The 20,116-nt window shown below is 58.7% G+C and overlaps 1 protein-coding gene across 2 annotated transcripts in view; it reads right to left on the reverse strand.

The window, feature by feature from the left end:
* Window positions 1–931: 931 nt before the first annotated feature.
* The window catches only part of SULT4A1 (sulfotransferase family 4A member 1), a gene marked incomplete at both ends in the record, with an annotated part of 30,835 nt that continues 11,650 nt past the window's right edge, over window positions 932–20,116 (reverse strand). The window contains 6 exons of one of the 2 annotated variants that reach the window (XM_079714162.1): window positions 932–1,332; window positions 4,227–4,365; window positions 6,807–6,901; window positions 10,902–11,028; window positions 12,247–12,327; window positions 13,595–13,725. In XM_079714162.1, the coding sequence (XP_079570288.1) occupies window positions 1,220–1,332; window positions 4,227–4,365; window positions 6,807–6,901; window positions 10,902–11,028; window positions 12,247–12,327; window positions 13,595–13,725 (686 nt within the window). Of the gene's footprint in view, window positions 1,333–2,719; window positions 2,761–4,226; window positions 4,366–6,806; window positions 6,902–10,901; window positions 11,029–12,246; window positions 12,328–13,594; window positions 13,726–20,116 lie in introns of those variants that run through there. The other variant, XM_079714163.1, reaches the window with a different exon arrangement.

Below are 20,116 nucleotides of genomic sequence, written 5' to 3' on the forward strand. Positions count from 1 at the left end.
TGCCCTCCTCAACCAGTGACAAAGCGCACGTCCGCGCTTTCCAAAGACACCACACACGACAGACCCCGCGCGCGCGCGGTGGCGACCCCTCCGGCCACCACTCCGGGCACTTCCCAGCCAGACAGCCGGGACAGCCCTGTCCCACCGCGGCGGCAGCATGCGTACAAACTGGCCACTGGCCCTGCTCTCACCTGGCCGCCCTTCCGTCACTCCTCCGGACTAACGTGGGCCGGTTAACGAAGCGAGTGGCGGGGCAGTAAAGACCGCACCTCCGCTCCCTCGGACACAGCACCGAAGGCGACATCGCCAGCCCCGTCTGGGTGAGACAGGGCGCTACACTCGCACATCGGGTCTCTGGGGCACAGAGTTGCAGGCCCAGATGGAACAATGAACGGTATGTAAAGACCCAGTAGTCCTAGAATTTACCATCAATCATCTGTTTGCCAACATAAGCAGGTTTCTGCTTTGGGGAATGAAAGTAAGACTGCAGAACGAAAAGTCAGGTTCCGAGTGGACTCAGTGTCTCTGTAGCGGGCTCTCCGGTCACCGCGTCGCGCACCCATCCCGCCGGGTCCTCTGCATCAGCCTCGGAGCCACTGGCCGGGGGTCGCTGGCAGGAGGGCATCCTCTCTGAAAACGCCCCAGTGAACAGTTCCTGCTGTATCCCGGGACGACTACCAAGAACTGAATGCCAACAGCAAAAACAAGGTCCCCCAAACACCCGACTCACCCTCGGTCCTCACCAGCATCTCACAACCAGACAAGAACCGAATGGCTGTGCCTTATGGAAGAAAACTACAAAAATAAAGAGTCAACCCTGAGATCTTCCTACCATTCGGTGTGGCTCGCTCCTGAGTCCCTCGGAAATGAACTTTTATTTGGTTTACTGACATTTATTTAGATTTCCAGTGAAAAGCTCTATAAAATACAATAAATAATGTGGGTTGTAAAAGGTAGACATTCTAGCTGCATATGTTACAGACAGGATACGTATGGTCCAGGTCATCAGAACCGCAATCTTTGTAATCAGACATGTAGACTTCAAATTCCAAAGGTGAGACAGCTGCTCTGGATTGGAAATAACCCCACTTCCTCCATTTCTCCGCCGTGTCTTACACTGCTTCCAGAGTTTGTCCAGCAAGTAACAAATGAGTGCAAACGGGACTCTGAGCTATTAGTGTCTGGGTACTGTGAGCATGCAAGTTTGCTGTTGCTGTTATTATAAGTAAAAGTCGAACATGAGGTCACACTTTCCCATCTTCTGCTTATACACCAAATCAAACTTCTCGTTCATGGAGACAGTGAAGATGTCCTTCCACAGCCCGACTCTTCCTAGAACACAAACGAGCAGAATGTGCTGAATTCACTTGCTGTCAGGCCAGCTACCAAACCACAGGAAATGGATCTGGAAGGTTCCAGATCTATTCCCGGACCCCTCTGAACCTGGCCTATTGGGGCAGGATGGGCCAAGTGAACTACAGACCAGCTGAACCCTCTTCCCTGAGTCTGGTTATCCCGATGTGGTTTCCGCCCAGCACCACAAATGTGCAGAGCTGCGGGCCTTGCCCATCCACCACTGAATCCCCAGCACCAGGCCCAAAGCAGGTGAGTCACAACACCCCAGAGGACAGACAGTGTCTGTGGACAGATCTGCGGCTCCGGGCACCATGTGGATCTGGGTCCTCGCGACACCACTACTCAACTCACTCACGGCTCAACAGCTCCACCAAGGCAGGATTTGCTTCTGGAGAATTTTAAAAGGAAAAAAAAAATCATCCAAAAAGGTAGAACATTTTATGGTGAGCAGGAAGCCGCCTGACCAGGTCAAGGGTGAAGATTTCGAGAAGCCTGCTCGTGCAGCGTCAGGGAGGAATTTAAAGGGAGAAAAACAGTCAGAGCTCCCAACTGAACATCACAACGAGTCCCAGGCCCCCCAGCCACTCCATCACAGCCACAGCTCAGCGAGGCTTGGTCAGAAAATGAGACCTCCTCCTGGCAGACGTGAGGGAGGCTGGAGAGTGCAGACTGATGTGCAGGCACGGGCCTACCCATCCCTTTATGAAGGGAAGAGAGAGCTCAAAATGACAAAAACGGCTGAACCTGCTTTCCTTAACTACAAAATCTTCAGTTGTTCTGGTCACATATGAATGGCGACTGTGAAGGCATCACAAGTGGGGGTCCCGCCCTCCTACCTACAGGAGCTGTGAACGCGTCACCTGGAGAGCCAGGGCTGTGCTTTTATATAGCTGCCTCGGGGGACTGAAATGCCCGTTTAGAATTCTATTTACCGTCAGCATCTCTGAGATCAGAGCTCTGACTGTCTCCAGCAAACATCCTTCGTTAGCTCTGTTATTAACAGTCGTCCTTGTCCTGGCAGGACCTCACATATGAAACTGCAGCCCTGCAAATGCTGAGCTAATAGATCCAAAGCGACAAGGATTTTCTCTTCGGTGATGAAAAATTATATGTCAGTGTTGGAGAGGGAAAAAAACTGTTCTTGCTACCCTCTGATGATACCTAAGGGACAAAACTAAAAGCTTCTAGACCAATCACACCATAAATATATTTTTCCATGATTATTTTTCTCAGCTGAGGCAGCTGAGAGCTCATCAAAGGAGTCACCCACCTGGTTTAGGATTTGGAATCAAGACAGTGCAATTTATGCTGTGATATGAATCAAATCTAAGCAATGCAGCTGGCTACTCAAGCCCCTGCATTCTCACCAACGCAAGGAGGTCTTCTGAGCAAAGAGGCAATATGCTAAAAGAAAACAAAATCAAAGAACTGAAATAAAGCAAAACCAAGGTAAACGATGATAAAGCAAACACATCGGAAGGAGCATATGGGCACGCAGTATGTTCTCGACACTTCTTAACCACACAAATGAACCGAAAGGGGGATTCTGGAGAAGGTCACACCCAAGGATAACAAAACACAGCGAAAGCAAAATAAAAAAGAGCAAATAAATTTTAAATAATAAACATTTGTGAAGATGCAGCCAGGAACGAAACAGCAGGGTGATGTGGCTTGTTAGTGTCTTCTTGGAGAGCGGCCCACCCGCCTTTACAGGAAGGCGCTCGCCCCCTGACCTTCAGAACAGCCCTGGGAGCCAAGCGGGTTGGCAGCCCCGACCCACCCTCCTTAGAGGAAGGACAAAAGGCCAGAGAAGCTCAAAGGCGTGGCCCGAGCTTGGCCAGGCCAGGCCACAGCCCAGCTCTTCTCTCCGCTCCAGGCAGCTGCCTGCAGAGCCCAGCTCGTTTCTGGGCCCTCCTCTCTGGCACCGTCACCACCCAAGGGAGCTGGGAACCGGCCTCGCATTCGCATCCACAGCACCGAGTCAGGCGCGACTCTTGCTGAAGGGGCGCTCACAGGCCTCGCCGGCACCCAGCGGCGCCGGGGATTTTAATGCCCGAGCCCTCCACAGTCGAGCAGCCTCAAATACCACATGCCCTGAGGGCACAGAGAGCAACCCAAGTGGGTCTGGGGCAGATCCCTGCCTGGAACACCTGCCTCACCTCGAACTGCTTCACGCACAAGACACAGTTCTCGCACCAGGAGGGAGCACCAGCCTCTGTGACGGCCGAGGCCTGCACCTCCAGCTCGTGCGCTCCTCTCTCTCTCTCTCTCTCTCTCTCTCTCTCACACACACACACACACACACACACCACACACACATGCGCGCGCACGCGCACACACCCCTCCCCGACGGGGCTGCTTCTCCCGTGCTGCTGGCTCCCCCAGGGATGGAGGGAAACGGCCCTTCCGCACACAAGCTCTCCGCACCCTCTTCCCTCGACTCCCACGGGCCAGCTGGAGCTCAAGGAGGCCACGTGCACGCACTGCGCTTCTAAACATCACAGCCCCCAACCCATCCCCAGGGTCTGCCCTGGGGGGCATCTGGGAAGCCGCCCGCCTGAAACACCTCTTGCCCACAGAGCCTGAGACATCCCGGCAGCCACGCCCGCGAACTCCGACACCGTGCAGGGCGACAAGGCCAACTCCCGCAGGGAGCTCAGGGGAGCCTCAGCGACACTTCTCGGGTTACCTTCCTGCCCCTCGAAGAACACAGGGCTCCGGAGAAATGAGGCTCAGGGCAGTGGAACCCTGACATGGGGGGACTGTGGTCCAGAAAGCACGAGGACACCGGCAGGAAGGGGGACGAGGCCCCCGGGGCCCCAAGCAGAGGCAGAGAGAAGGAGGGTGGGACAGGCAGGCGGCGCGCATACCCCGGCCCACAGGCAGGGCCTCGGCGTTGCAGCACTGGTCCACCAGCTGGTGGCAGTGCTCGATCAGGGACTCCAGCTGGGCCTTGTCACACGACACCCCCAGGAACCGGGCCAGCTGCTCCACCATCGTCACCAGGTCCTGCAAGACAAGAGCAGAGCGCAGGAGCCTGTCGGAGGTGGCGCCTTTACAGAACACGACCTCGGGTACCGTATCCACAGCCTTACTTAGTCCTCAAGACAAGCCTGAAATTGGCCTCGTCTGGAAATAAAATCCAGGTTAAGAAACTGCCCAAGGGCACTCAGCTCTCAAGTGGCAGACCTGGAATTCAAACCCAGGTCCCACAGAAGCAGACGTGAGGTCCTGATATAGCTGCGGTCATTTTAAACAGCAGCAAGAAGGAAAAGCACTTTGGAACTGCGCCAGAAGCAAGAGCAGCTCACTCTCTTCCCATCCCGCCACGCCATCGGCTGGGATCTGGACTGGCACTCAGGAGAACAGGGAGACCCTAGGGACCCCAGACAGGCCTCAGGGCCGGCCCACCCCACTGGGCAGGCGGAGCTGGCTTGGTGTGAAGCAAGATTCAGCTCTACTTGACTCGCTGACATAAAGCCATCTCTGGGCCCCATCGCCGCACCATTCCTGAGAGCGGAGCATTACGGGCGCAGCCCAACAGCCTCCGGAGGGGCCCCACCCACCTGCTCACTCTGGCCCACGTCCCTCTGGGCAGACACCCGGACCTGCACCCCGACCTGCAGGGGCCTGACAGCCAGGTCCACACTGGCTTCCATGCTGTTCCTTCAGCCTGTCAGGCGGGTTCTTTCTGGGACTTTACTTTGCTGTGTCCTGTCTGGAATGTTCTTCTCCAGGTGTCCACATGGGTCACTCCCTCACTTCTTTCAGGTCTCTGTCCCCATCAGTGACGCTTTCCCTGACCTGCACTTAAACCTGCCACCCCCCCTCCCCAGCACTTCCCTTTTCTGCTTTATTTTTCAGCATTTATCATCATCCAATACATTTTACTGTTTGTGTTTGTGGGGGTGGGGGGCGGGAGGAAGAGGCAGGGAGGCTGCAAAACCCCAGGCCACAGTGACACCGACCTGGACCAGGGAGACGGGGGCAGAACTGGGGAGAAACAGTCAGATAAGAGAGACGTTTTGAAGGTAGAGCCAACAGGATTTGGAAAATGAAGGCCAGGTGTGAGAGAGGGAGAAGTCAAGGATGAGTCCAGACTTCTGCGTGAGTCGTGGAGGACGGAGCCGCTGCCCTGGATGCAGACGGGTGAAAGTGCGGACGACCCGAGGGGACACCTCCGGAGTTTGGTTGGGAGACGTTAAGTCTGCGATCTGCACCACTCACCCAGGCAGAAAGGTGCAGTGGGTGGACGGACATGAGCCTGGAGAGGGTCCAAATCGGGCCTGGGGGCCTGAGGCCCAGCTGAGGCTACCAGGGGAGGGAGTGTGGATGGAGGAGACGGGAGCCGAGGTCTGGGGGCAGAGGCAGGGCTGCTGCCATGGAGGAGTCAAGGGGAGCATCCAGGGATGCGGGACGCAGGACCAAGTGTGACCGACTGCCTGTCGCCTGCTGCTAGGAGGGCGGGACCGTGGGACCCAGACACACGGGGGTCGTGGTGACCTTGACAGAGCAGCCTGGGGACAGGGTGAGCCTGCCTGGAGGGGCTCAGGAGCGGAGACAAGTCTGAGGTCCCTCGGCAAAGAGGAGCTGAGGAAAGGGAAGGACGTTGAGGGGGAGGAGGGCTGGGCTGGGGGAGGTTTGCGCTGTCGCCGTGAGAAAGGAGAGGCGTCAGCACTTCTGCTCAGGCAGCGGCAGGGTTCAGACCCGGCAGGGGGCAGCGGGGTTCCAGGACCAAGGGGACCTCGCACACGCTCGGCACACAGCGAGGCTCTCAACGTGCTGAGGACGACGGTGCTGACACCGAGAGGGGACGGGACGTGCCGGTCCCCCTTCCAGACCTCGCTTTCCCGAGGGCACAGGAGCGGCCCTGCCTCGCTGCCCCAGCACCACCGCCCAGCCTGGCACAGGCACTCAACCACCACCTAGTGCCCGTCACCCTCTGTGCCAGGCACTCAAGAACTCGTCACAGGAATCGATTCACAGGTACACCCGCCGGGGTTGTCAGCACTTTAAGAATTGCCACCCTAAGGCAAACAGGCTGGGATGAGAAATTCGGACTCTGCCATCTCAGCCCTTTGCCCCAAGCTGGTCACCTACGGAGAGGGTGCTGGGTGGCAGCAGCGTGAGTCCAGCTACCACTCCACTGCTGTTGAAGCAGAAAAACAATAAACGGGCCTCTCAAAAGCACCACATGCCACCAACCCAGAAGCTGTGCTTGGCCAGGGGCCAGGGCAGGGAAGAGGCCGAGGGGCCAGCACCGACTGGAGGCAAAACACTGGTCAGGGGGACCCTGGGCCCACCCAGAACTCCTGAGTTCGACTGTCACCCCTGATGCCTGGGGGCTTGGCACTGCAGGCCCCGCCCGCCCGCCCGCACTGGGGGCGGCTGTGAGACTGACGGCGGGGCCGGCAGCTGCCTCCCGTGGCGCTCACCCCTACGGCACTCACCCGGTGCATGTCTTCGTACTTGAGGAAAAGCACGTTCGAGTCCATACGGTGCTCCCAGAACTCCTGCACGTGCTCAAACCAGGAGCCGTAGCCCACTGTGGAGACAAGGGAACAGGTGACCAGTCACAAAAAAGGAGCGGGCATGTGTGAGGCGGTCTTGCTCCCTGCCTTCCCTGCCAGAAGGCTGCCCTCCTCTGCCCAGTAGCTGTGTTTCAGGAAGCCCTGGGCTCCACCAGCAGCCCCCCCGGATGAGCCAAGTCCCCTGGCCTCCTGCCCAAGGCCTCAGCCCCTGCCTCCCGGATGCCTAGAAGCCCTGACCCTCACATGGAAGCCCCTGTTCTCCGGGGGTACGGATGGTACCCGGCACCCATGAGTTTCTCTAACAAGGGGTGACCAGGAAGAGAATGACGCCCAGAGGAAGTGGGACACAGGAACAGTGAGTTTTGCTGTCGGGGCTAGGATGGGGTGCGGGAGGCTCTAGACAGAGCTGCGAATGGGGCCTGCCAGGCAAGCGCATCACAGACAGAATCCTGGAACCAGGCAGAACCAGGAAGGCACGGGGATGAAGGGGGGCAGTGGGCCCCGTCCTGGCACACGAGGTCGGGCAGGACGGGACGACAGGTCACACCCACACCCCAGCCCTCACATTTCCCACGCTCCTTAGGGCCTTGGTGTGGGGCTGAGGTCACACAGGCAGAGACAGAGATCAGTGTGGCCGGGCTGCTTCGCAAGGTTTTTCATAAAAACGATTGATTCTCACTGCCGAGTCACACTGATGTGCCTGTCGCTGTGAGGACACCTCCCGAGGGGGCTTCCACACTAATCAGAGGAAGGTCTCAGCCGAAGAACATGGGGGCCCCTGGGCATCGGGAAGCAGGTCCGGCTGGATAACAGGAGCCAGTCAGGGGTGGTGGCCCTGCCGCCTGCGTCCTCACTCGCCTGAGCGCCCGTCCAGCTCGCAAGCACTGGGCCCTGCAGTGGAGCTCCTGACCCGGCAGCAAAGCCCCAAGGAGACTGGCACGGCGACACGGAGTGACCGGCACTGAGAGGGAGGCCCCGCAGACACGGGCGGGCCCTGAAGGATCAGTGAGGGCTGGGCAGGCAGCGGAGGGGAAGAGGCAGCAGGGGAAGCGGCGCACAGAGGCAAGGCCTGCAAATGGGCCTTAAAGACATAAGCAGTGGCCGCGGGCGCCCGCAGAGCGGGTCAGAAGCAGCTGGCAAGGTCAGACAGAGGGCGGAGGGCGAAGGACAAGGGCTCGGGACAGAGGCAGCCGGCCCCTCATCTCCTCACTGGCCGTGAGGCCCGGCAGGCCCTGAGCCTTTCTGCCGCCCCCCCAGGGCTGCCGCGGCGCCGAGAGCCCCACGCACAGGAGGGCCTGCAGGGGCAGCGCCTGGGCGTCCTCCTCTCTGGGGGAAGGTTCCACGGGGTGGGACGGGCAAGGCGCCGGCCAGGGTCCTATGTGTAGCGCTGAGGCCCCTGGGTGGCAGGGCCGCTCCCGCCCCCACACAGGCACATCTCAAGGTGCTGACAATCTCTTACACTTACACGCGTGACCAAGGCTGGGAAAACAGGGGTAACCCAATGCCTGGGTCCCAGCCAGCGTGACCCGACATCAGCCTGCCATCCCGCCAGCAGGTGGCAGCACAGCAGCAGCCTGGGCCCCGCAGCCCGACGACAAGAGGTCCTGAGGGATGGAGGCGTAGGTCAGGGGTCGCTGAGGGGCGGGCCCTGGGGACCAGACCAGAGCAACTAGGCGCCCCTCCGGCACTTCATGCGGAGCGCAGGGCGGGGAGCTCTGGAAGGGGAGGGGTAAGGGGGCGGAAATGAACCAACACAGGACAGGCTTCAGCCAAAGGCCTTGCTGGAGACCCGCCGCCGGGCGAGTCCTGGCCCTCGCTGGGCCCCAGTGCTCCCACGGCAAAGTTCTAGCTGCGGGGCCCTGGACTCCAGGCCTGGCACATCCCCGCTCCGTGCACGCACAGGGCAGGACGTAACAGCCAGGCCAGCCTTCCCACTTTACAGGACAAGGGCGAGTCCAGAGAAGGAAGGGACCTGCGCAGCTCACGGACAGGCTGATGACCTCAGGGCCCCGAACGGAGTCTCCCAAGTCTGGGCCCACAGCTGGCACACAGACCAAGTGAGCCGCGCCCCGGGGCCGAGCAGTCCACTGGGCGTGGACACGGAGGTAAGAAAACCCCGCTCCTTCCCAGAGAACACTCGCAGACAGACAGCCAGGGCTGCTGGGGACGGGGACGGGGGAGGCTGGACGGGGGGTGACTCGGGGACAGCGAGGACGTGAGGACAGGGTCACTCGCACGGGGACAGGGGTGACAGGACAGTGGTCACACACAGGGACTCCTCCACCCTGCTCCTGTCCCCTAGGCACATGGCTCCAGGGCCCCCCAGACCTGCAGCGTGCAGGTCACGACCCCCAACACAGGGCTCGGCCAGCATGTCCTCGCTCTGTTAGCAGACAGCATCATTTCACTGCCCCTTCTGCACTTCATTCTTCAAGTTCTTCAGAACCTCGGACAGAGAAGGCAAGCCTCCTCGAGAGCCGGAATTGGGCGGGAGCACAGAGGATAAACAGGACTGGGGAGGCTAAGTACACGGGTGCAGAGGCTTTGGCGGGACCACAGCCAGTGTGGTGCCGGGCAGGGCTGTGACCTTCACAGCATGGAGAGGCCTGTACTAGGCAACCTGTAACAGCTCTGGCCCGAGCGGGAGGCTTTCAGCCCCGCACCGCAGGGCAGTCTGAGCTTGGTGGGCACCGCCATCTACGACAGTGTTGTCCCCACGCAGGTGACTGCTTCTATAAAGGCAGGGGTGCAAAGTGGGACTCAGAAATATGGCTTTGGGAACCACAGAAGTGGCTTGCTCCAAATGCCTGGCAGACCCCGAGGGGCCTGAGCCAGGCGGTGGGTGGGCTGGGGGGAAGGGAGGCTGGACAGAGGCCTTCAGCAGGGGCCAGGGGCCTTAGGGTACAGCTGCTGGGGCCACCGACGCCTGTCCCCTCCCACCCGGGCCCCCCCTCCCAGTCCCAGCTGAAGCAAAGACTCAAGGGCAGGGAAGAGAGGGCCTTCAGGCGGCGCAGGTGGCGCGCTCAGGAGGGCCTGGGCTTCAGCCAGGCTCGGGAGGCAGCTCCAGTCAGGCCACCCATTTGAATTTGGGGCGCTGTACTCCTGGACCGCCATTATGCACCTTACCCAACGCCTGTCCCATGACCTCACCACAGAACCCCTGACTGGGTTGGACAACAACTGGACAGCGGGGCTGAGGGTTACTTGAGCTGGGAAATAAAACAGGAAGTGTATTTTCACACTCCTCGGGTGCAGAGAGTCTGGGCGCAGGTTTAATTAACAGGTACCTAAGACCCATTTCAAAACCCTCCTGGGCGCAAACTCTCAACAGAAGGGTGCCCAGAGAAGCCAGGGTTGGCGATGGGGGAGCCACCCCGGGGCTGCAGGGAACAGAACCGTAGTGAGGAGCTGCCACCCCCCTGCCAAGGCGACAGCTCCCTCCCTGGCCCGCCGCCCAGCCCGCTCCGCCCTGGGGAGGGGAGACGTGGAAGGGCCTGGGCTCGCTCGGCCCCAGCTCGCCCCTCTCCCCCGGGAACAGGCGTCCTGCCCAGAGCACTGCCTTCCCCCTCCCCCAAGGTGCAACCCGCCTGTCACATGGGCCTAGGGCTGGGGGCCAAGCCTGACCCTCAAGTCCAGCTAAAGGCCCACAGGGCTCTCACATGAAGCCACAGCCTCCACTCTGGCCTCAGGCACCGGTAACAGCGGTATCTGGGCCACCGTTTTCACTGCTCGGAATCCAGGCAGGAAGAGGGATGCTTCTTTCTAATTGGGGAACTTCTCAGAACCCCAAGGACGTGGCAAGAGAGAAGGGCTTCAGCGTTGGACACCCGCTCTGTCTTGCACTAGCTCGACCTCGGACAAGCTTCCTGACAGCCCTCAGCCCCAGCTCCTCTGCCCGCCAGCGGGAAAGCAGACCAGCCCCACGGTGACTGTAGGACTGGGGGCACCGCGAAGGACACGCGGGTGCTCAGCGAGCAGTGACCACCGCCGCTGTAACGCCACACAGACACTTACACTTGTCGTTCATGAACCTCCGGCAGAACTCCTGGAATGTGCCTCGGTAGCTCATGGTCCGCAGCGAGCGGTGGAACTGGTAATAGGACACCACCAGGTCCTTGGGGTTCCGGGCCATGTATATGACCTGCAAGAGGGAGTGGGGGCAGAGGAACGGACAGAGGGACGGACGAGGTCAGTCTGCGATCCTCCGTCCCAGGCAGGCCACCCTGTGCAGGTTCCACTGACCTACAACCCACTCTTCTGACCCCGTTTCCAACAACAAAGTCAGCCCCTCGTGCACCAAGGCCAAACGCTTTTTCTCTATTATTCTGTTTCAGCAGAGGTGCACTCCTGTCCACGCAGTAGCATCAGCAAGGACAACTACTTGAGTGTTTTAGTATATTTCTGTTCTCTAGCACTCCTATTTTTTTTTTAATCGAGGTATAGTTGCTGTACAATATTATATAAGTTACAGGTGTACAATATAGTGATTCACAACTTTTAAAGGTTATATTCCATTTACAGTTATTATAAAATATTGGCTATACTCCCCATGTTGTACAATATATCCTTGTAGCTTATTTTATACATAATAGTTTGTATCTCTTAATCCCCTACCCCTATCCTGCCCCTCCCCCCTTCCCTCCCCCCACTGGTAACCACTAGTTTGTTCTCTATATCTGTGAGTCTGCTGCTTTTTTTATTATACTCACTAGTTTGTTGTATTTTGTTTTAGATTCCACATATAAGTGATATCAAACAGTATTTGTCTTTCTCTGTCTGACTTAGCATAATGCTCTCCAAGTCCATCCATGTTGCTGCAAATGGCAAAATTTTGTTCTTTCTTATGGCTGAGTAATATTCCATTGTATATATAAACCACACCTCCTTTATCCATTCATCTGTTGATGAATACTCAGGCTGCTTCCATGTCTTGGGTATTGTAAATAGCGCTGCTGTGAACACTGGGGTGTCTGTCCCTAGCACTACTTTAAAATCAGCGGAAGACAGAAAACTTACAGTCCTGACCCTGGTGATGAGAATTATAGGCCTCATACGTCTAATGCAGTTGAGAAAAAAGGAAAAAAATCAGAGACAGTGAAAGCAGCCATGAGTCCTCAGGCCTTCAATGGGCAGAGGCTGGGCTCTGGCTGGTCAAGTTCAGCTGTGAGGAAAAGCGAAAGTGAGAAGCATGGATAAAATGCTAGAGACACGGGGTCAAGGACAGCCTCTCCAGCGCTCTTAGCACACCGAGGTTGTCTGGGAACTTGGGCCTGTGACAGACCACCGTTTGGACTGGCACATGGGCCTCTGGTTCCAGGAACAGCGGGGAGCGGTGGGGAGCGACGGGGAGTGGAGTTACCTTGGAGTCGCCACTGTGGAGGTCTGAGGGCAGGAAGCGGTAAGGGAGGTGGCTTTTGATGAGGCGGGGGGACGTCAGTTCCTGCAGCAGGGCAGAAGGGAGGTGCTCAGAGGACACGCGCCCTTTCTCTGGGCCCAGGCGGACGGGGCTGCAGACGAGTCAGGACCGGCACCACCTGCACCCCGAACAACCTTCTCACCTGAGACAGGACCCCCCAGCCCCGCCCAGGCTGGACCCTGGGGGCAGATACGGGCCGACGCGGTCCCCGTCCTCGGCCCCCGTGGCCTGAGTCAGAGTGTACCGTCAGGGGTCTGCTCAGAGGACATGGGCCGCGATGGCAGCCCGGAGCGGCCACGGAGACGGGGACCCGCAGTCAGCCTCAGCACAGAACTCCTGCGGCTCCTGGACTGGCCCGGCCCCTCCCTCGGCCAGCGCTCTGCTCCCGGGCCCTGACTCAGACGTGCCCCCCGCTCCCCGAGAGGCCCGGCCCCGTCCCACTTTGCTCCCGTCTGGTGTGGTCACCCTTCAACCACTAGGACTCTCAGTTTTCCTGTCCTGGGGGCTCCCTCACTGGGATCTCAGCTCTGCGAGGGCTGTGACATCACGGTCAGTTCAGTCCTCGGCGGGACCCCAAAGCCAAGAGCAGGGCAGCCCACGACGGGGGCCCACGCAGCTCTACTGGAAGGCTCAGCGGTGGGTCAACACGGGCTGCAGCCCCGTGGCGGGCACAGGGGCGGGAGGGGCTGGACGCAGGTGGGCCAACGCTGGGGGCTGGGGTACAGAGACTGGCTTATGCGGGGAGCCAGCAGTGGGGGGCATTCTCAGAGCTCATTTCAGGATGCTCGTCTAGCGGGAGAAGGGACAGGCAGGCCACACAGGAAATGAGGCCTGAACGAAGAGGTGGCAGAGGGGAGGATGGAGAGAAAAAACTCCAGAACTGTCTGAGGGGTAGAAAGGATGGGACTTGGGAATAATGTTTTTTTCACTCGACACCAAATGTTCGATGCAAACACATCCCACCCAGTCCCCTCAACAGATGGGATGAGCCACAGCGGGAGGCCCCTCACCCTTACACTCCCCACCATCTCCCCTACTCCTGGCATCTGCCTCCTTTCCCCCTCCAAGCCACCCACATCACCCACTGGTTCAGTTCCAGGGTCACTGCCACCGGCTCAGGCCTATCAGTCTTCCCCCCCCCACCAGCTACCTGGGGGTCCCGGGAGCTCGCTGCTCTCCCGCCACCCACGAGGCCCCCAGGGACCCCTCAGGAGCAACCGTCACTCAGGGTGCAACCGTGGAAAGGCCCCAGGGGGGTCGTGTGGGCTGCTGCCACCCGCCCAGAGCCCACCTTGATGATGTCCAGGCCCGGCTGCGGGTACTCCAGGACCGGGAGCTGCTCGTCGATGTTCATCAAGCCGATCTCATCAGGGTCTGCCCCCTGGCTCACCAAATAGACCACCTCCTGCAGCAAGCTGGTGCCTGGAGGGAGAGAAGCCCAGTGAGGGGCGCCAGAGGAAGCCCAAGGGCCAGCCCCACCCTCGGGTCAGCGCCTGCCGCCCAGAAAAAGGGCTGAAGGGCCGCAGAGCTGGGGGGCGTGCAGCGTCCCAGGAGTGCCTCGCGTCTAGTGGAAGAACAGTGGCCTAGGCATGAGACCTTGGCCCGAATCCCACCTCTCGGGGTGACCGTGGGTGAGCCAGGTTTTCTGAGCTGTTTTCTTGGCACTAAACGCAGGCAGGAGATCTCTCAAGGCTGTTGTGAGGAGTGAACAGGACACACAGTACCTGCCTCCCCAGGGCTCGAGGACTGTCACGAGCAGACGATTCTCAGTCCTGGGTTTCCAGAAGCTGAATTTTCATTTACCCAGAAGTGATGAAGGTCCAGGGGAATGACTCGCCAGCCAATAATGATTTACAATGAAAACTATGTCTACTGGTACCTGCTAAAGTGAAACACAGGTATGCCCTGTGAGCAGAGAAATGTACACGACACCACCGACACACACATACTGGAACAACCCTGCAGTGCTACTGAGAAGAGCAAACCTTGGAAACAACAGGAACATCGGTCAGCAGCAGAATGAATGAATAAGCCAGGACACTCAGACAACGGGACACTAGGCAGCAGTGGAAGCCAGACGCCAAAGGGCGTCTGCTGTGTGATTCTGCACGTTCCCATTCCTACTGGGTTCCGGAATGGGGAAGTAAGCTGCAGCGACAGAGGTGAGGACAGTGGTTCTCTGGGGGAAGGCTATCGACTCAAAGAGGACATGAAGGAGTTTCTGGGGTGCCGGGATGGCCCTTTACCTTGGTCTGGTGGCAGTTACATGGAATTGTGCACACACAAGGCATAATTCAATTCAAAGGAAAACCACCTGTCTGCCCAGTGCTGTGGTCATCAGAACCTGCTCCCCAAGGAAGACGGAGGGGGTCCAGCGAGCATGGAGATGGGACACCTCAGCCCAGTGACACCCCAGACCCTCCAAGACGGAGAGAGGCCCTCCAGGGAACAGGAGCGCTCATGTGTGTGTCGAGGGCGCCTCCCCCACTCGTGGGGCCGCAGCTGCAGCCCTGCCCGCCAGCTCCTTCCCCTCAGACCACCCCACGGGCTGTCCCAGCAACGCGGCTTGGACAGGTCCCCCATCCAGACTCGAGGACAGCCCTTCTGTGCCTTATGAACAGCGAATTTCAGATTCAGGGTGGATGGCTCCCAGCCTAGACCCTTCTGCAGCTTCCCAGTGTCCATACACTGGAGTCTGGTGGTCCCTTCACCTATTCTCTGCACCAGGTCCCTGGGGTGCGGGTTCCCCTCCCCGGGAAGCTCCCTGCTGGCCCTCACCCCGCAGCCTGTGCACAGCAGCTTCGAGTCGTCTCCTCCAGCAAGCTGGCCTTCCCGGACCCCCACGTCCCCCACTACTCATCCTCGCCCGGCGCGAATTGCTTACGACGCTCCCAATTACCACACCGACTGCACGGCCTCACTCCAGGGGCGACAGCGCCGTTTCCCCGCCAACACCCCAGGGACCCGGCACACAGCACACGGCAGGCAAACACAACATCTGAGCATCTGTGCAGGAAGGAAAAGCAGGGGCCTGGGTCACGACACGCAGTGGGCCGACCCCACAAGGGCAGAGCCCCAGCGGCACCCCGGGGTGGCAGGGAGGGAGCCCGGGGAGAAAGGCGGCTCTCTGCGCTCCCCCAGCCCTTGCGCGGCCCCACCCCGTCCAGGTTTTCAGCTCCACTCCGGGACCGCAGCCAGCCAGGGCCTGCCCGGTCATCACTCCATCCAACCCCCCAGAAGAGACACGCTGGCCAGGTCCTCCTCCCCAGCCACTCTGGGCCCTTCGCTTCAGGGGACTCGGTCTCTGCTGCCGATTCCTCATCTCCCCCCGGCCGAAAGCGCTGCCCCCTCGTCTCCCAGCTGCACACACTCCCCCGGGGCCTCGAGCAGCCCCACCCCCAAGGCCAGCTCCACGCTGACCCCCGCACGCACCAGCCCACGTGGAAGCTGCCGCCCAGCGCCCCGCCAGACCAGGTGCCCCACCTCCTGCCCCCCCAAAGCCCGCCTCACCCACCTACCATCAAGGTGAGCACGGAGCCGACCCTTCCAACGGGGGCGCTGCTGGAGGCCCCGCAGCCCTCTGCCCTGCTCACCCTCCTTTCAGTCCAACAAAAGCAGCCAGGACCACCCGACCATCCCAACAGGGACCTACGAGGGCACCCCGTCCCTCTTAGGACCCCGCACCTCCGAGGACCCTCCGAGAAGTAGAGCGAGGTCTTCAACTTGGCCCGCAGGCCTGCCGGCCACACTCCACGCCCCACGCCCGGCACCTCTCTACCCGCCTCTCTCCCTTTCCAGAGCTCCTACCGGCCTCCTGGCTGGTCCCATGTCCGGAGCCCTTTCCTCACTCCCTCAGGTCCTTCAGGTGTGGGCGCTCCCCTGACCAGCCACATGACGAGCACCCTTCGCCCTGCCCCGGTCCCCACTGCAGCGACAGTCCGGGAACAGCCTGCACGGTCCTCTGTGTGCCCCCACCCCGCCGCCCTCCACAGGGCACGAGCGGTTTTGTCGGGAGAGCCAGCACATGGCCAGGCTCAGTTCACCTCTTCTGAGTGCACGAACAAACCCTGGGTTTGTTCAACGGGATATGTCAATCAAGGAAGACTTCTTGAGGAGACAGCTTTGGAAGAAAGGCCCTGAAGGAAGAAAGTGGTGTGGTGGCTCTTCAATCAGAAAGAACTTCTGTCCATCAACCACAGGACCCTCACACCAACCTGAGAGGTGGGGACCACCACCCCCATTTACAGATGAGGCTCCTGAGGCCTGACTGTGCCCAAGGTTACAGAGCCGGTGTGTGGCTCCCACCTGCCCGCTCCTGCTGGTGAGGCCCGTCCACATGGCAGCTCAGGGCAGCTGCACTGGGCGGGTCCGTACGCTTAGAAATACGACTGTGCGAAGAGTTTCCACCAAAATAGGCCTCTCCCAGGGAGGTCTTCAGGACGCCCACCCCTGCAGCCCCTGCAGGTAATGACCCAGACAGACCTCGTTAGTACGTCTTACATCAATATCGACATGTCAGTTCCACAAGCTCCATCCGTGCCTCCACTAAATATCTGCACCGGAAGACCAGCCTCGTTAGAGCCCACAGGAGGCGCTCTACCTGCGAGGCTGCACACGGCAGAGGGAGGGTTTACAGGCACCCCCGCATGGACAAGGAAGCTCGGAGTTCAGGTTCCAGTGCCAGGTCCCAGAGCTGGGAAGGGGAGAGCTACCCCGGAGGGGGAGCCCACGTCCGCACCTGCCTACGCGGCCTCCCCAGCACCCCCAGGGGAGGGGGGACGGGTGGAGGGTCTTGTGCGAGGCCCATCACGTTGCTGCAGCAGGACGCTGGGGGGCCGCCCCTCCCGCAGGTGCGGGCAAAGCGGGGCCTCAGCCCCCACCCCACCATCCCCCTGCGTCCAAAGCCCCCGGGGAGAGGCGCCCGGGAGGCCAGCCCGCCGCCCAGCAAGTCCGAGGTGAGGCGGAGCACAGCCAGGCTTTCAACCCGGGAACACACAGGGCTGCCGGGTGGGTGGGACCGCCTGGCAGGGAAAACACAAGCCACTTGCTTTCCAACAGCTCGTTTTCAATTCAACAGACGTGATGCAGTCCTTCACAGACGTGCTTCTGCTGACAGCAGTGAAATCACTCCCGGGTGGCACCTCAGCGTCGGCAGTGACTCTGACACCAGACCTCTGAGGCCAAGACCCGTAGGAAACCACTGGGGTTCCGGGCGGAACTCCCCAGGGATCCAGAGTCCAGTCCGAACTGCCGAAGGGTGGGGTGGAGCCCATCAAAATTCCCACCAGAACTCTGGGGATGGGGGGGCCAGCACTCCAGGGTCAGAACCAATCAGAACTGAGCCTCCAACCACCAGGATCCTGGGGCTGGAACCCTTTGAAATTCTTCTTTTTACTATTATTATTTATTTTCAGCTGTGTTGGGTCTTCGTTGCTGCACACGGGCTTTCTCTAGTTGCGGCGAGCGGGGGCCACTCTTCGTTGCGGTGCGCGGGCTTCTCATTGCGGTGGCTTCTCTTGTTGCGGAGCGCAGGCCCTAGGCACGTGGGCTTCAGTAGTTGTGGCGCATGGGCTTAGTAGTTGTGGCGCACAGGCTTAGTTGCTCCGCAGCATGCGGGATCTTCCCGGAGCAGGGCTCAAACCCGTGTCCCCTGCATTGGGAGGCGGATTCTTAACCACTGGTCACCAGGAAAGTCCTGGAAAGTCTTTTATTTTCACTTTTATTATTTACCAAAGTCACACATGTACCTAGTTTAAAAGTCAAAAGACTCAGGACAGAAAATCCAGTTCCCCTCCCCACCCCACTCCCATGTCCAGAGCAAACCCTTGCTGATTCTTCTCTTACCCTCAGATTTCTGACATGCTTACATCATTGTTTCACGATCTGTATATTTTGATGGGCTACTAATTTCTGACTGAGCAAGACGACGACCCAGCCACGTTCCCTCCTGCAGGCTTCCCTCCCCCGACACGGTCCTGGGACAATTTTCAGTCTAATTCAAAGTACACCATGTAGTGATTACACTGCCTTTTTTGCACAAGATTTTGTGTTTCCTTCGCTTGCTTGCTTAGTGTTCTATGTACCTATTAATAATTCCTTCCCCAGCTCTGTGGCAAACCCTCTCCATACGGCCAAATGTAGGAGGTATGCTCTAATCCCATTTATCTCTTGGGGTGGTGCCCCTGCCCCTCAGCGCCCCACGACTGTCTTCCTGCAATCTCCCGCGGGCTGGATGGACTGCGTCCTTGACCCATGTGCCCCTCGCTGGTGTCCGTGCACACGGTGGCAGAGTCCACCCCCAGCTGCCTCCTGACCGTGACAACTGTGTGGGACGGTATGTGACTACAAGCGCCTGTTTCTACCTCGCTCGGGACCGGCAGTTGGGCTGGGTATGGAATTCCAGGCTGGGGACCACGTCCCCTCAGAACCCTGAATGCACTGTTCCCGTGTCCAGCTGCCAACGCCGTGTCGCTGTGTCGAGAACTCTGAGGTCCTCCATTCCTAGTCCTTTGAACGTGGCCGTTCTTATCTTGGGAAGCTTTGCAATCTTCTCTGTATCTCAGGTTTGAAATTTCACAGTTAAGTGCTTCAGCAGGGCCTCTTACTCAATCACAGTGCCTGGGGGCACATTCAGACACAAGGGGAGTCTTTAACTCCCCCCTGGAGTTCTGGAAATCCTGGTTTCAGTAACTTTCTCTCTCCCATTCTCCCTCTTTTCTCCTTCTGTAACTCTGAGATCTTCCACTTTTTCTTCTCTTTTTGTGCCCATTTGTCATCAATTTGTAAAAATTTTTGCTCTACTTCCTGGGATATTTCCTCTGCTTGACCACCCAAACCTCACAACTGAGTTTTTAAAATTTCAACTACAATACCTGTCTTCACTCTCTGACGATATTACAGAGTTAGGAGGGCAGGTGGTAGGACTTCCCTGGTGGTGCAGTGGTTAAGAATCCACCTGCCAATGCAGGGGACACGGGTTCGAGCCCTGGTCTGGGAAGATCCCACATGCTGTGGAGCAACTAAGCCCGTGCGCCACAACTACTGAGCCTGTGCTCTAGAGCCCACAAGCCACAACTACTGAGCCCGTGTGCCACAACTACTGAAACTCACACACCTAGAGCCCATGGTCTGCAACAAGAGAAGCCACCACGAGAAGCCCGCACACTGCAATGAAGAGTAGCCCCTGCTCGCTGCAACTAGAGAAAGCCCACGCACAGCAACCAAGACCCAACGCACCAAATTAATTAATTAATTAATTTTTAAAAAAAAATCATAGTCCTACATACTAGGGATTTGCAACTAGAAGCAGAACTTAAAAAAAAAAGAGTGCAGGTGGTGTTTTGGTTTTTAGGTTTTCTTCTGCTCTGTACAATGTCTTTGATTCCTCCAAGCTCCTTTTGGTGCTTTTTGTTTTGTTCTGGTTTTGCAGGTCTCTGTCCTTCATGTTGGAGACGTTAAGATCTGAAGACCTTGAGTCCATCCACAGGTAAGAACGAGCCACTGGACGCAGCCATCTGCGTCCAGGCTTGTCCAGGACAAGGCTTGTTGACTGCACGGCTTCATGTGTCTGTAAACACAGCCCAGCCTGGGTGCCCTCACAGCTGAGATGGGAGATGCCCACACACAAGTAATTTGTAAGTCTTTTCTTTGGGGTCAGTTTCTCCAGAGAAGATGCCTCCACTCTCTGCCCTGGGGGACCACAGGCATCCCAGAAGCCAAAGAGGGGAGGGCGCTGGGAACCTCCCTTTCAAGCGTGTAGCTTTCATTTGACCCCCATTTCCAACTCAGCACTGTACCCCAGCCTGTAGCTCTG

The sequence above is a fragment of the Hyperoodon ampullatus genome (assembly GCF_949752795.1).
Source record: "Hyperoodon ampullatus genome assembly, chromosome: 11".
Classification (NCBI taxonomy): Eukaryota; Metazoa; Chordata; class Mammalia; order Artiodactyla; family Ziphiidae; genus Hyperoodon; species Hyperoodon ampullatus.